Source organism: Martes martes, assembly GCF_963455335.1.
Source record: "Martes martes genome assembly, chromosome: 16".
Lineage (NCBI taxonomy): Eukaryota > Metazoa > Chordata > Mammalia > Carnivora > Mustelidae > Martes > Martes martes.
In genome coordinates this window covers 30939459-30955501 of record NC_137904.1, presented here as the reverse complement: position 1 = coordinate 30955501, position 16043 = coordinate 30939459, and the positions used below count along the sequence as shown (strand labels likewise).

General features: G+C 34.2%; 1 protein-coding gene across 1 annotated transcript in view; it reads left to right on the top strand.

Annotated features, from left to right (window-relative positions):
• The window catches only part of BRIP1 (BRCA1 interacting DNA helicase 1), a 182975-nt gene that overhangs the window by 88842 nt on the left and 78090 nt on the right, over positions 1-16043 (top strand). The window contains exons 12-14 of the mRNA XM_080825921.1: positions 269-434; positions 532-672; positions 4615-4776. Of these exons, the coding sequence (XP_080682047.1) occupies positions 269-434; positions 532-672; positions 4615-4776 (469 nt within the window). The remainder of the gene's footprint in view (positions 1-268; positions 435-531; positions 673-4614; positions 4777-16043) is intronic.

Below are 16043 nucleotides of genomic sequence, written 5' to 3'. Positions count from 1 at the left end.
GATGGTAAATGCTAAGGGGTGGATGTTTAGATAATATCTAACCTCTAAGAGGAAGTTGATTGTAAGTTTTAATGGCTCATTTTCTATCAGAATTACTGAATTTAATTAGCGGTGGGGGTTGTTGGTGGGGAAGATGTTATCTTTGAGTGAGAAGATACCAGGACTCTCAATTTGGTTTTAATTCAATCAGTTTTTATATTTATGTAGCTGGGACATTATGGTGTTTCATAAAGTTTTGCCATCTAATTACCATTTTATTTTCATACAGATTTGCAGATGATTATAAAGTTGCTATTCAACAGACTTATTCTTGGATAAATCAGATTGATACTTCAGATAAAAATGGATTCTTTGCTCTGGCAAAAAATAAGAAACGTTCAAGACAGAAAACTGCAGTTCATGTGCTAAACTTTTGGTGCTTAAATCCAGCTGTGGTAAGCCTATCATGTTGTAAATGAAAATTCTGTCATTTTGCTCAATGTTTTACTCTTATAAAGATGATTTTATGTATCTAATATTGTTTCTTTTTAGGCCTTTTCAGATATTAATGGTAAAGTTTGGACAATTGTTTTGACATCTGGGACATTATCACCAATGAAATCCTTTTCATCGGAACTTGGTGTTACATTTACTATCCAGCTGGAGGCTAATCATGTCATTAATAACTCACAGGTTAGTATATTTTTTGAAGCCTCTCAGTCTTTTTGCTGCAATATAATTTTATATAAAGAAAATTAGAAGATACCTGAAATACTATCATAACCTGATAGGAAATTCAATATTTTAGCTTTAGAACAAAAGAAAAATCTGTCAGCTGTTTGATAATGCCAACAGAAGGAAATATTGATAAATAGCTTTCCTTCAGTTCAGTGAGTAAAAATAGACACTTTTGATGGAAAGATTATACTGTAGTTTCTTCATTTAAGTATGTTTTAGGATTTTAAAAATGAGAATTAAAAACAAAACAAAAATTTAATGTGTCTGCCATAGTTCCTATTGCATAATTATTTGTTCATGTGTTTCTCTTTTCCAACAGACAGTGGTATATCCTTATTCTTCTTTTTATGTCCCCAGTCCTCCAGTGCACGTAGATTAATACCAAACAATAGTGTTCGGCATATATATGTGTGTGTGTGTGTATATATATATATATATATGGCAAGTATTCAGCATATGTTTGAATATCTGAAATGACTTAAAAGTACTCTCATGAGTCCTATAACTTAAGATTTTAATGTTTTATAACAATACCATTTAAATGTTATTTAATTTCCTTTAAATTGTTATTTGTCAATCTACCTTCTGCTTCTTCTTATGAAGTAATTTTATGATGCTACATACTTAGCACCTGCGCACCTAACACATTTCTAGTTCTTTGTAAAGCTGTTGTTTTTCTTTTTCTTTTTTAAAATTTTATTTATTTATTGGAGAGAGAAAGAGCATGAGTGGGGGAAGGGGGAGAGCACAAAGCCTGATGCTGGGCTTGATTCCAGGACCCTAAGGTCATGACTTGAGCTGAAGTCAGATGCTCAACTGACTGAGCCACCCAGATGCCCCATAAAGCTGTTGTTTTCAACCAAGGTGTATGTGTAGGGACATTTTTAGTTTTCACAATTACTTGGGAGGAACTAGTAATATTTAGTAGGTTGGGACCTTGAATGTTAAGCTCCTATATAACCAAGAATTGTGCTTTCTATAGTGCCAGACTGCTCCTGTTTAGAGACATTGCTACAAACAATAGTGAAGAAAAAATATATGTTCCACATTTTTTTTTCCTACATCCTCAACAACATTCATTTCTTATCTTTTTATTTGCCATTCAGATAGGTGCAAGATACATCTCATTGCACATTGTTTGTTTTTTTTTCCTTTGGAAGGCATATATGTGTGTGTGTGTGTGTGTGTGTGTGCGTGTGTGTATACACACTTTTAAGTTCCACATTTTTTTAAAAGAGTTTATTAATTTAATTGACAGAGATCACAAGTAGGCAGAGAGGCAGGCAGAGAGAGAGGAAGGGAAGCAGACTCCCTGCCGAGCAGAGAGCCCGATGCAGGGGCTTGATGCCAGGACCCTGAGATCATGACCTGAGCCGAAGGCAGAGGCTTTAACCCACTGAGCCACCCAGGTGCCCCAAGTTCCACATTTTTAAAAGATTACATGCAGTGTAATATTAGTTTCAGGTGTACAATTTAGTGATTCAGCTCTTACATAGAATACCCAGTGCTCATCATAACAAGTGCGCTCTATGTTCTGTAGTTTTAAGTTGCCTTTTTTAGAGGTCCAAATAAATATGGGAAGTCATTAATAAAATGAACATATATTTTCTCATAAGACTATTGTTATAGGCTTTATGTTCCCAGTCTAGTACACAAAAGCCCATTTTACCTGTTATGTCAAGGGGTCATAATAGTAAAAATGCTAATTATTCAGTTGAATTCTATTATAATATTTCCCCCAACTTTAAAAATTTGTATTTTATTGTGAAGTGTGTTGTTATCTTTTTAATATCTGTGAGTTCTGCCGTCATGTTCTCCTTTTTCCCTACCTGATATTGTCAATTTGTATTTTCTGGTTTTACTTTTTTTTTTTTTAATCAGTGTCAGTTTGAGTTTAGAACTTTTGTTAATCTTTTTAAAGAATAAACTCTTGGCTTTTTGAGTTTTTCTATTTTATTTTATTTTTAAAGATTTTATTTATTCATTTGACAGAGATCACAAGTAGGCAGAGAGGCAGGCAGAGAGAGAAGAAGGAAAGTGGGCTCCCTGCTTGAGCAGAGAGCCCGACAGGGGGCTCAATCCCAGGACCCTGAGATCATGACCTGAGCTGAAGGCAGAGGCTTCAACCCACTGAGCCACGCAGGCGCCTCAAGTTCTTCTATTTTAAAAAATATTTTTATTTTTGTTTTTTTTTTTAGAGAGGGCGGGAGAGGAGCAGAGGGAGAGGAAGAGAGCCCAGGCAGGCCCCACACCCAACGTGCCCTATGTGGGGCTTGCCTTGGGGATTCTTTCCCTTCCTCTCTCTCTGCCTCTCTGCCTCTCTCTCTCTCTTTCTCTCTCTCCCTGCCTCACAAATAAATAAATAAATCGTTTAAAAAAAAAAAAAGAACAAGTATATAATCCTACATAATAACCACAATACCATGATCATACCCAAGAAATGTAATATTGGTGCAATAGTGTCCATATTTATATTTCTTGAGTTATTTCCAAAATGAATTTTTACCTTATTTTTATTCTTGATCCAGGATCCAATTAAGTATTACATATTACACTTGACTTTAATATCTCTAGTCTTTAAAACTGTTTTTTGACCTTTTTTGTCTTTGTTTATCTTTCATGACATTTTTATAGAATTCAAGTTAGCAGTTATCTTGACGAATGTCTTATAATCTCGATTTGAAGATTTTCTTTTTTGATAGCAGAGATAGAAAGCATAAGTAGGCAGAGTGGCAGGCAGAGGGAGAGGGAGAAGCAGGATCCCGCCTGAGCAGGGAGACCTGACGTGGGGCTCTATCCCATGATTCCGTATCTGGGATCATGACCTGAGCCAAAGGCAGAAGCTTAACTTACTGAGCCACCCAGGCACCCCTTTATAATCTGGATTTTATATGATTGTTTCTCCTTGATAAGAGTCAGGTTAAGGGCTCCTGAGTGGTTCAATCATTAAGCATCTGCCCTCTGCTCAGGTCGCAGCTGGACTCTCTGCTCTGGAGCCTGCTTCTCCCTTTCCCTCTGCCTGTTGCTCCCCCTGCTGTGCTTTCTCTTTCTGTCAAATAAATAAAATAAAATCTTTAAAAAAAAAAAAAAAAGATTCAGGTTAGCAGTTTGGTAACATTACTATATAGGTGATATTGTTACTTCCCCTTGCCTCATGTCAGGAAACAATATCAGTTTGTCTTATTACTAGTTAATCATTTGGTTAAAAGTTGGTTAAACTGGTGTCCATCAGATGTCATCCTGCAAAATGTACCTCAGTCTTATACATCATTTGAAAATATAGGACTATTACATTTTTCAACAATCTGAAGCCTTTATTGTTTTTAGATTACTAAAAAGTTTTTTCTTTCTCATAGTCAAATTAAGTATACAAAAGCTAGGTCTATATGAATGTAGAGCAATTGCAAATAACTAAAATTTGGTGGGTCTGATATTTTAAGACTACAGATCTTTGAGCATCAATGAGTTTGTAAATTTGTTAAGTACATTAAAATTATATGTGCTTAGCTCTTGTCATCGTTGAGTCTTAGAGGCTTACCTACAGCAGATTGTACATCTTGTAAGAGTTTGGAATCATTTCTGATTTACTCATTTCATTTGTTCGCATACCACAAAATTTTGTTACATGCTTAGTTTTGTAAAGCTATTGAGGAAGTGGATAAGTAAAAGTTTTTGCTTTTATTGTAAGTGGTAAGTGGTCTGCTTAAAGTAAAATTTCTATAAATTAGATATATATATATAATTAATAGTAATAGAAAAACAGCAACAATTTAGAAATAAATTTCCTGTAAACTTGTTGCTTGATTTTCTTTTGACATACATAAAATTAAGGCTCTCAACTAAACGCTAATTTACATAGTTTAGGCATGACTCTAATATGACATATTTATATTCTAGGTTTGGGTGGGCACCATTGGGTCAGGCCCCAAGGGTCGGAATCTCTGTGCTACCTTCCAGCACACAGAAACATTTGAGTTCCAGGATGAAGTGGGAGAACTTTTGTTATCTGTGTGTCATACTGTGCGCCAAGGAATTTTGTGTTTCTTACCATCTTACAAGGTAAGGCAACATTTTTTCTTTTGCCTTTAAAAAATCACACGGGATCACCATGATAAGCTTTCAGAGTTCAGAAGCAACAGAAGAATTAGTTTTCTAAGCATCATATATCATTTTACTTATTTATTAAGATATTGCTTGCTCAATCACTGTTTTACTTGAAATTCTAAGCGATTAAAAGTCTTCAAGCAAGGTTAGTTATATAAGGACTGTTTATGTGTACATTATTTTTATTTTAGGGACAGCTTGATTTTTTCATAGCTTAAGGAAAGCATTCTTCACTTTCGTAAATTAAACTTTTTTTTTTTAAGATTTTATTTATTTATTTGACAGAGAGAGATCACAAGTAGGCAGAGAGGCAGGCAGAGAGAGAGGAAGGGAAGCAGACTCCCCAGTGAGCAGAGAGCCCGATGTGGGGTTCGATCTCAGGACCCTGGGACCACGACCCAAGCTGAAGGCTTTAACCCACTGAGCCATCCAGGCACCCCATAAATGATACTTTTGAATGTTTCATTAATCTGAATCTAAAGTCAGACTTCCTTTGTTACCCATGTTTTTTACTTCATGTATTTGGCTAGATATTTTTCTAGCTTTTAAAGTCATTCTGATTTTTAATAATATTTTCTTGTGTAAAATTTAGTTCTATAGTGTATTTTAGTCCTAATATTCAAAGCATTAAAACCACATATAATTCCTGAGAGTAAAAGACTTTATGAAGTGACCCTTAAAGATGGTGATATTAGGGGTATGGCCTTAGGTAGGTGCTTAAGTCATGAGGTCAGAATTCTTATGAATAGGATTAATATTTATAAAAGAGGACCTGAGAGAAACCTTTCCCCTTCTACCATGTGAGGACATAGGGAAAAGGTGCCAGCTATTAACCAGGAAGTGGGCCCTCACCAAATGTGACCACACTGGTGCCTTGGATTTTCCAGCCTCCAGGACTGTACATGATAAATTTCTTATGTTTAAAAGCTATCCATCTTGAGGTATTTTGTTATAGCAGCCTGAAGGAGACTAAGACACATACTTTGTTAAACAGAGACAGTAAATTAGTCTTCCTGTAGATAAATTGAAGGAATTGCTTTCAGAAGAAATTGAATCAAATAGGTTTTTTTTTTTACAAGAACATCCAAAAATAAAGTGGACATAAACATCTTTAAAATTCTTAATAGAAAGCAATGTTTACCCCAGAGTCTGAACATTTACACCAAACAGCTATGTTAAGGAAAACTAAAAAGCTTGGAACTAGAGAAGAGTAAAATCTCGGTAACAGTCCCAGAAAGTGAGCCAGAAATGCCCAGTTGAGTAAATGAAAGATTTCATATTCTAGGCTTCAAAGGCATTTTAAGAATGATTCTTTATATGCTAGGAAGTAGTTTGGTATCTTTTGTTTGTTTGTGTGTTTCTATTTTTTGTGTATATAGAGGAAAACCAAATCTAATATAAAGTTATTAAAATTGACAATAATATAATTGCCATTGAAAAAGTTACAGTGAAAAAACAGACTGTTGAATAATGAACCATATCTCTTGGTATCTTATTATTTTCTCAAATAATAAAATTTTCATTAGCTAATTTCAGTAGTTTAAAAATATATTCTAATTCTTAATATATTTAGGTGAAATATATCACTTGGTAGGAGAAAAAGTTGTAACTATTCTAAATATAAAAGTAATGTTACCTCCTAAATTTAATTTTTGGAATAGATTTAGCACAGTATTAATTTTATAGTTACTGAAATTGATGATTATTGGGTGACTACAGAGACTAACATTTAAGTATACTTTTTAGCAGATTTATCAATTGGCTTAACAAATGGATTATATTTCTGCTTCTGCCTTTTCAACAAAAAACAATGGGAAGATACAGAAAATAAGCTTTCAAAAGTATTTTGTTTTGGTTTTAGTTTGTTTCTTTTATTAATAGTGGGGTTGATAGTTCTCTGGGGGTTTTGCTTATTTCTTATTTTCTAGTTTATTGTCTTTGTACCATATTTATCTTTTTTATTGATTTGTATTGACTTTTAATAGATCACATGGATATTCTCTATAAAACATATAAAAAATTCTCCAGTTTTTCATTTTTGAATTATTATAATTTCTTTATTTAAGCTTTAAAAATTTAATTCGTTGCCCAAGTAATTCTTATACATAATTAAGTAATAAAAAGTGATTATAATGAAAATCAGCAGTCCACTTCCTCACTTCTCACTTTTCAGTCCTATACCTCAGAGGCTTCTCAAATCTTTGACCTATTCCTCTAATATTTATTGTTATTTCTTTTTTAAAAATTGTCGTGAAACACGCATAACATACAATATATCTTTTTAACCATTCTGTGAGTATACAGTTTAGTGCCGTTAAATATATTCGCAATTTATGCAACCATAAACACTGTCCGTTTCTACAACTTTTGCATCATCCCAAATAGGAATTCTCTAACTATGAAATAGTAGCTCCATAGATCCCCTCCCTGCAGTCCCTTGTCATCTCTATTCTAGTTTCTGTCTGTAAGAATTTTTCTGTCATAGGTACCTCATGTAAATGGAATCATACAATATTTGTCCTTTTGTAACTGGCTTATTTCTCTTAATATAATGTTTTCAAGGTTCATCCATGTTGTAGCATGTATCAGAGTTTTATTTTTTATGGATGAATAATATTCCACTGTATGTACCACATTTGTTTATCCATTCATTTCTCAATGGTGACTTGGGTTGTTTCCACCTTTTGGCTAATGTGAATAATGCTGCTATGAACATCGGCATACAGATACCTGTTTGTGCCTTTGGCTTTCAATTCTTTGGGATATATACCTAGAAATGGTATTGCTGTATCATATAGTAATTCTGTATAACTTTTTGAGGAACCAACATGCTGTTTTCCACAGCAACTGTACAATTTTAGATTTAGAAAACAGCACTGCATAAAGATTTCCATTTTTCCACATCCTTGCCAACATTTGTCTTTTTCTGTTTTTTTGGTTCATAGCCATCCTAATGGGTATAAAGTGGTATTTCCTTGTGGTTTTGATTTGCATTTCCCTAATGATTAGTGATGTTTGTTGTGCTTATTATCCATTTGTGTATCTTCTTTGGAGAAATGTCCATTCAGGTACTTTCCTCATATTTGAGTCAGGTTTTTGTTGTTTCCTTTGTTGAGTTTTAGGTGTTCTTTATATGTTCTATATATTAATCCCTTATCAGATATATGCTTTACAAATATTATCTTCATTCTTTGTCTTTTCACTCTGTTGGTAGTGTTCTTTGATGAATAAAAGTTTTAAATTGTGAAATTTTGATCAAGTTTAATTGTCTATTTTTTCTTTTGTTATCTCAGCTTTTGGTGTCATAACCAAGAAATTATTGCTAAATCCAATATCATGAAGATTTCCCCCTATGTTTTCTCTAAATACTCAATAGTTTAGCTGTTACGTTTAGATCTTTTAACCATTTTGAGATAATTTTTTAAAAAGATTTTATTTATTTATGTATTTATTTTAGAGAGTGAGAGAACACAGGGAGGAGCAGATGCAGAGGGACAAGCAGACTCTGTGCTGAGTGTAGAGCCAGACATAGGGCTTGATCCCGCCATCCTGAGATCACCAACTGAGCTGAAACCAAGAGCTGGATGCTCAATTAACTGAGCCACCCAGGCACCACAAGATAATTTTTATATATAGTGTGAGGTATGGGTCCACTTCTTTTTTTTTTTTTTTTTTTTTTGCATGTGGATACCCAGTTTTCCCAGCATCATTTGTTGAAAAGATTCTCTTTTCTCCATTGAAGTGTCTTGGTACCCTTGTTGAGAACCCATTAACCACATATGCAAGGACTTAAGTGTGGACTTCTTATTCTCTTCCCTTGGTCTATAAATCTATCCTTACGCCATTACTGTTTCAAATACTTCAACTTTGCAGTAAGTTTTAAAATCAGGAAGTGTAGATCCTCTAATAGTGTTCTTTTTCAAGATTGTTTTGGGGGCGCCTGGGTGGCTCAGTGGGTTAAGCCGCTGCCTTCGGCTCGGGTCATGATCTCAGGGTCCTGGGATCGAGTCCCATATCGGGCTCTCTGCTCAGCGGGAAGCCTGCTTCCCTCCCTCTCTCTCTTTGCCTGCCTCTCTGCTTACTTGTGATCTCTCTCTGTCAAATAAATAAAATAAATCTTTAAGATTGTTTTGGCTATGTGGAGTTCTCAGGATTCCTAGTGCATTTTAGGATGGATATTTTTTTCTTTTTCTGCAAAAGAATGCTGTTGGGATTTTGATAGGGATTGCATTGAATCTATATTTTGTTTTGGTGGTACTACTAACAATATTATTAATTTTTCCAATCCATGGACATGGGATGTCTTTCCATTTATTTATATCGTCTTTGTTTTCAGCAATGTTTAGTAGTTTCAGGGTACAACTCTTTAACCTTGGTTAGATTTATTTCTGAGTATATTTTTTTATGCTGTTGCAAATGGATTGTTTCCTTAACTTCCTTTTCCAGTTGTTCATTGCTGCTGTATGGAAAGAGAACTGATTTTTCTGCATTGATTTTTGTATCCTGAAACTTGCCGGAATTTATTTGCTTTATATTTGGTGGGTTTGGGGGTGGGAAATCTTTCGCTTTCTATTTATAAGATCATATCTTCTGCAAACGGAGATCATTTTAGTTCTTCCTTTACAATTTGGATATCTTTTATAATTTAGATATCTTTTATTTCCTTTTTCTTTCCTGATTATTCTGGCTAGATCTTAAACTACTATGTTGAATAGAAGCTACTATGTTGAATAAAAGGGGTACAAACTGACATCCCTGACTTGTTCCATTGAGTGTGCTGTTAGCTGTGGGTTTTTCATATATTGCTTTATAATGTTGAAGAAGTAGAGGCTGCCCTGATGTCTTAGGCATGTGGTTCTCTCAACCACATGGCGGCAGCTTCAAAGCCAACAAGGGTGTCTCTTTTCAGAACACAATAATCTTTTAAGGATTTTACCTGATCAAGTCAGGTCCACCCAGGTTAATCTCCCTTTTGATTAACTCAAAACTAGTTGAGGTGGATTTTAGTCACATCTGGAAAGTCCTTCTACCTTTGCTACATAATATAACTAATCATGAGGTGAAATCTTATTATTCACATTTATCTCACTCAGAGTGAAGGGGAGAAGTTTATACAGAGTGTGTACAGAGGGCAGAAATCTTGGAAGCTATCTTAGACTTCTTCCTACACAGGGGTAAATCATCAGGGTAAGAAAAGAGTTAAGAAGAACCATTAGGATCAGGATTTGCTTCTTTGGCATATGCAGAGAAGATTGAGTAAAGTGAAATGAGATTTGTGAAATGCAGTCAGGTAGCAAAGACATCATGACTGGCACATAATAAGTTCTCCATTGATGCTTGTTCAGTGAACACATAAATGGATGGATATTAATTCTCCTTGGTCCAAGTCTTCCTTATTGTGTCTAAAATCCGAGATATTTTAGAACTACAAGCTAACATCTCTGTGATTTGTATCATAGATCAATACATTCTAATCCCTGCATATTTATTTCTGTATTGAGAAGGAACTTTTAATATTCTTAACTAAATTTTTTAAAGTACCAAAATTATTTACATTGAGAAAGTTGCTTATATTACAGTTAAGATCTTTCTGGGAAATCTATTAATGTTATTCACATTTATTTTTATCTACTGGATCCACTGAGGAAATAATTACTGAATGTGTACTTCATGCCAACGACTGCAAAGCCCTATTGAAGATTCAGGAATGAACAAGATCTCTCGTTCTTTTATCCCTTCCAGATGATTTCAGTTTTGGTAGTGGTATCAGATATGTTGTGTACAAATCTCTATGGTAGTTGACAAAATCTATAATCATTAGGAAGATAAAAGTGATAGGGAGTTAAGAGCAGGAAGAAACCACATTGATTGAATGAATCAGTGATGCTTTTCTAGAGGAGATGCTACTTCAGTGGGTTTTAAAAAAGGTGGGTAGATTTGCAGTGGTGGATATGGTAGTGGAGATCATATTTTAGACTGAGAGGATCATATTAGCGAAGTCATAGAAAAAGGTTTTTTTAGTTTTATGTTTTTAATTTTTTTCTATAGAAAATATTTTTATAATCATGAATTCAGGTTACCTGTGTGAAAGAACTTTCGCTTAACAACTAAAGAACTAAAGAACTCAGTTTAATGACTGAGCCACCAGGCACCCCTGTCTTTCTCATTTTTAAGCTATATTGCATTTAATCTGAAGGAGAAACTGAATTATTCCATTTAAACTATTTTTTTTTCTTATTTAGATGCTTGAAGTTTCTATAGATTATGGATTTGCCTTATTTTAAGTAATCAACCGAGCCTTTTTATGGAACATTTCTTCCACAATGTTAAGTAGAAAGAATCTTCATGGTGTTGAGGCCTTTGGGGTTATGAGAGGTTAGGTGTAATTCTTAAGAATTTTTTGTTTTGGAGTGCCTGGGTGGCTCAGTTGGTTAAGTGTCTGCCTTCGGCTCAGGTCGTAATCTTAGTGTCCTGGGACTGAGTCCTACATCCAGCTCCCTGCTCAGCGGGTTGTCTGGTTCTCCCTGTCTTCTGCTCATTTTCTCGCTGTCTCTCAAAAATAAATAAAATCTTTACTAAAAAAACAATTTCTCATTTTAATTAAACAATATTCATTCTTTTGTTCATTCCTTCTTTGTTTTTTTTATTTAACAAACATTTATTGGGCACATACTATATTCTGAGTAGACAACTCAAATTACTTGGCCAAGGTCATATGTTTAATTAATGAAAGCACGTGCCTTAGGACTCTTGATTTTCTGGCCCAGTTCTATCTTCATAATAGCATTCTAGAGTTTGATATATGAAATATAGTTGATCTGATAATTATTAATTTGGTCTTTTTTTATTTAGAATAATATACAGGTTTATATGAATACCTATATATTTGTATATCAGTATTTATATTTGCTTTTCACATTTAGCTTTGTTTGTGAGGTAAACTATTATCCTTGGAAGGTAGACATAAGAGCTACTATGAAGGGCTATGCTGAAAAGTGGCTTCTAATGAGTTAGTGATCAAATGTTCTGAAAAATAGGAGATCATTTGGAAAGTAGCTACTTAAATAACCAGCTTTTTGCTTTATTTGTGTGTGTGTGTGTGTCTGTGTATATGCATGCATATAGTCATTCATGCCATTTGTCTATAAGTAATCTGTGTGCGTTTGTGTCATATCTGGCTTCAAAGGACCTTTATAAAAATATATCGATTATAATTTTTTAAGTGAAAAATCTAGGGAGAATAAGAGCAGGAAAGTTAAGTTTAATTAGAGTCAAGGATGGCCGGATAGATTTCTAGCTCGAAGAGGCAAGGGTCAAGCAGTAAATCTAGAAGCTGCATTCAAACTGCTTGTGTATCCCCCACTCTCTAACCTTGATTCTAAACTATATTTTCCATGGCTGAGAGCATAGATATAGAAAGCACTTTGGTGAGATGACAGGCAAATTGGTTAAGTTTAACTCATGATTAATTTACTATACAATATCCATATTAAAGCAATTTATTTGAATTTAATATGAGATAGAAAAACTTGGAGGCCCCAGGCATTTGTCTTGGTTACAATCTTTAATATCCATCGATAGTCAATCTTCGTAATAGTAACCAATGGATTTTTCTTTTTGGCTGATGGTTTCAGATTGGCAGATTTTGAATTTAGATGATGTGGGTGTTGACAGGTAGGGATCACCTTGATGCAATGGTAGCCTCCAAATATTGCCTATTAGGCAGACTCTCCCAATGGTAATGGGACAGAGAAGCTGACAGCCCACATTAAAATGCTTAAATCACATGGTTTATTAAATAAATTTAAAACCACAATAAGAAGCAAGGGGATAGAGTTGAGGATTAGTTAATAAATTTAGGACAGAGTACAAATGGGACACCTGGGTGGCTCAGATCGTTAAGCATCTGCCTTTGGCTTAGGTCATGATCCCAGTGTCTTGGGATCAAGTCATGCATCAGGCTCTCTGCTCAGTGCAGAATCTGCTTCTCCCTCTGCCTCTCATGAATAAATAAATAAAATCTTAAAAAAAAAAAGGTGAGAGTACAAGCGTTTGGAAGGACTACATTACCTAAATCCTGGGTTATACAGTGTTTGTATGTCTTGTCTTTATCTCTCTGCTATTTCAGTTTTCCTTATAGATGGCATGGTTACAAAGACTAAAAATGAGGTTTGAGTAAGGTGCCACAATAATGGAAAGTGCTCAAAGCTAATGCTCACGCTTATTTTATTAGGGAAAAGTAGGGGTGAGTGCACTTGGCCATAGTTGTAGTCACCAATCAGCGTGCTGGGCAACCATGTATACATTTATTTTTCTTGGGCAGAAGATATGTGGGGCCAGGATCGGTGTCAAGAATGGATGGCTGAATTAAGCGTTCTTGAATATTGAGTGTTTCATATGCCTCAGATATATTTAATATATTTTGAATATTTAGTGTCTACTTGATCCATCCTTCCCTTTCCATCTGTGTTCCTATGCATATGCTATGCTTATTTGTTTAACGTGTTTTATGGGTTTCCAGCTTCTATCTAGGACTTGAACATCTTGTGAATTTCACCCATCCATTTGGTTTCTTGCCTTTTGTATTAGAATTGAATATTCTCAAGTAATACAACAAATGCAAACTATAGATGTGACTTTTTTCAGTCTCTTGTCTTCAATTTTAAGGTGCCAGATACCCAAGGGTTACAACATTTTAAAATTCTTTTGAAAGACGTGGCAGTTTCTACAGGACATGGTGAATGAATGGTTAGAATTCATACCAGTGCATTGGTACTTGCTTTGGAACAAAGGACTATTTCTGAATTTTTTGAGGTAAAATTTGCCTCACTTGCCCGGGTTAGATTAACATTAGCTTAAAGATGGTATAACTAGAAAGTCATGGTATCATGACAGATTTTGATGTGAAAAATATCAAGGAAAAGATTGAACAGATAGAGTAGCTCAATGTAGCAAAGTCTGTAGGTCATGTAATCTTTTATTTTCTTTTTAATAGATTTTATTTTTTTAAAGTAGTTCATAGCAAAACTGAGTGGAGAGTGCAGAGAGCTCCTATTTCCACACTTGCATAGCCTCCAATGTTATTAACATCCCTCAGCAGAGTGGTACATTTATCATACTTGATGAATTTATATTGACACATCATTATCATGCAAAGTTCATAGTGTATGTTAGTGTGTTCTTGGTATTATACATTTTATGAGTTTTTATAAATATGTATCTACTATTATAATATGCATAGTAGTTTCGTTGCCTTAAAAATCCTCTGTGTTCCATCTGTTCATTCCTCCCTCCCCCAATCCTTAGCAACCACTGATCTCTTTGTCTTCATACTTTTGCCTTTTCCAGACTGTTCTATAGTTGGATTCATATAATATGTAGCCTATTTCACTTACTAATATGCATTTAAGTTTCCTCCATGTCTTAGCATGCCTTGCTACCTCATTGCATTTTGGCAGTTAATACTATTTATTGTCTGGATGTACCAGTTTATTTATCCATTTACCTATTGAAGGACATCTTGGTTGCTTCCATGTTTTTGGCAATTGTGAAGAAAGCTGCTGTAAACATCAGTATGCAGGTATTTGTATGGACATAAATTTTCAATTCATTTCCATAAATACAAAGGAGTACAATTGCTAGATTATATTTACTTTTGTAAGAAATGACCAGATTATCTTTCAAAGTGGCATACCATTTCTTGTTCACACCATACCCTTGTCTGCATTTGGTGTGTCATTGTTTTGGATTTTGGCCATTCTTACAGGAGTGTAGTGGTATCTTGTTTTGATTTGCAGTTCCCTGGTGTCCTAAGATGTGAGTGTCTTTTCATAAGCTTATTGGCCATCTGTATTTTTTCTTTGATGGAATGACTGTTCCAGTCTTTGGCCCATTTTTTAATTGGGTTATTTTCATATTGTTGAAGTTTAGTAGTTCTTTGTGTGTGTTGGATGATAGTCCTTTATCAGTTGTGTCTTTTGCAAATATTTTCTTCCAGTTTGTGGCTGTCTTCACATTCATTTATTAAATGTTATAATATTTCCACTATCAGTCTTAGTTTGATCCTCTCTCTAAACTCAGTTATCATTAAGTGGTCTTTCTCCCTCCAGTCTTTCATTCATCAGTTTTTCTACAAACTGATCATGTTACTCTCTTGTTTAAACCTCAGTATACCAGCAAAATAGTTACAGCTTATTTATTTATTATTATTATTATTATTACTTTTAGTTTAAAATATTATTACTACTTTTGGTTTTGGTGGGAGCTTTAGTACAACTATATTTAAGACAATTCATGGTATGTACTTGTGTCCGTTATAGTTTATATATAGTGTGAACGAGGTCAACTTCGTATATTTATCTGTTTTTTTCTTCTGCAGATTATACACAAGGGAAGGAGACTTCTTAGTTTAATAGCCACTTTTCTGGATGTGCTCTCTGATGTTTCCTATATATATATAAGTCATTGTAGGAATAATTTATAGAAGAATAAAGGAATAGTTAGAAATTATTAGGGACTTTAACAAGAGTATAGACATAACAAAATCTCTTTGTTTCAAATAAATTTTGGTGTACAAATACAATGTCATATGTCTTTTCAGAACAATGAGATGGGAAAGGACGGTCAGTGTTGTCACAAAATATTGTATGATGAAGTCCTTCCTGCTGAGTAATTAACTTGTTGAGAATACCATGATTCCTTCTTGTCCTCAGATATATGTTGACCACTCATTAATTCTTGAATTTGAGAACTTTTATCTAGGATATTGTTATCTGAAGAGTCATAGAGATTTAACTTACACCATCCAGCTTCATTGTTGTCACTAGAGTTGGAGTGCTGCTCTCTGTCTCTTCATTCATCTTCTACTCATCTAGTAATTATGAAACATCTTCCTTTGTTAATTTCCTTCTTTTTGCCATTCTGGGCAGAAAATGAAAATTTTTTGGTTCTCAACACTGTTCAATAAAAGCTAAAAACAGACTATGAATATGGTCCTCAATTTTCTTGTATACCTTCTGAAAAGATGATATAATACTTTGAGCAACACAATAAGAAAAAAGAATTACAGTTTATTTATTATTACATCATTCTACATAATACCATCATTAATCTATTTTCTTATTCCAGTTTTTTTAACATTACTAGGAATAATTGACGAGTAATAATGGGTAGTGATGGGTAATTTGCAGGATAATGAAATAGCTGAATGTTTCCAGATGTAG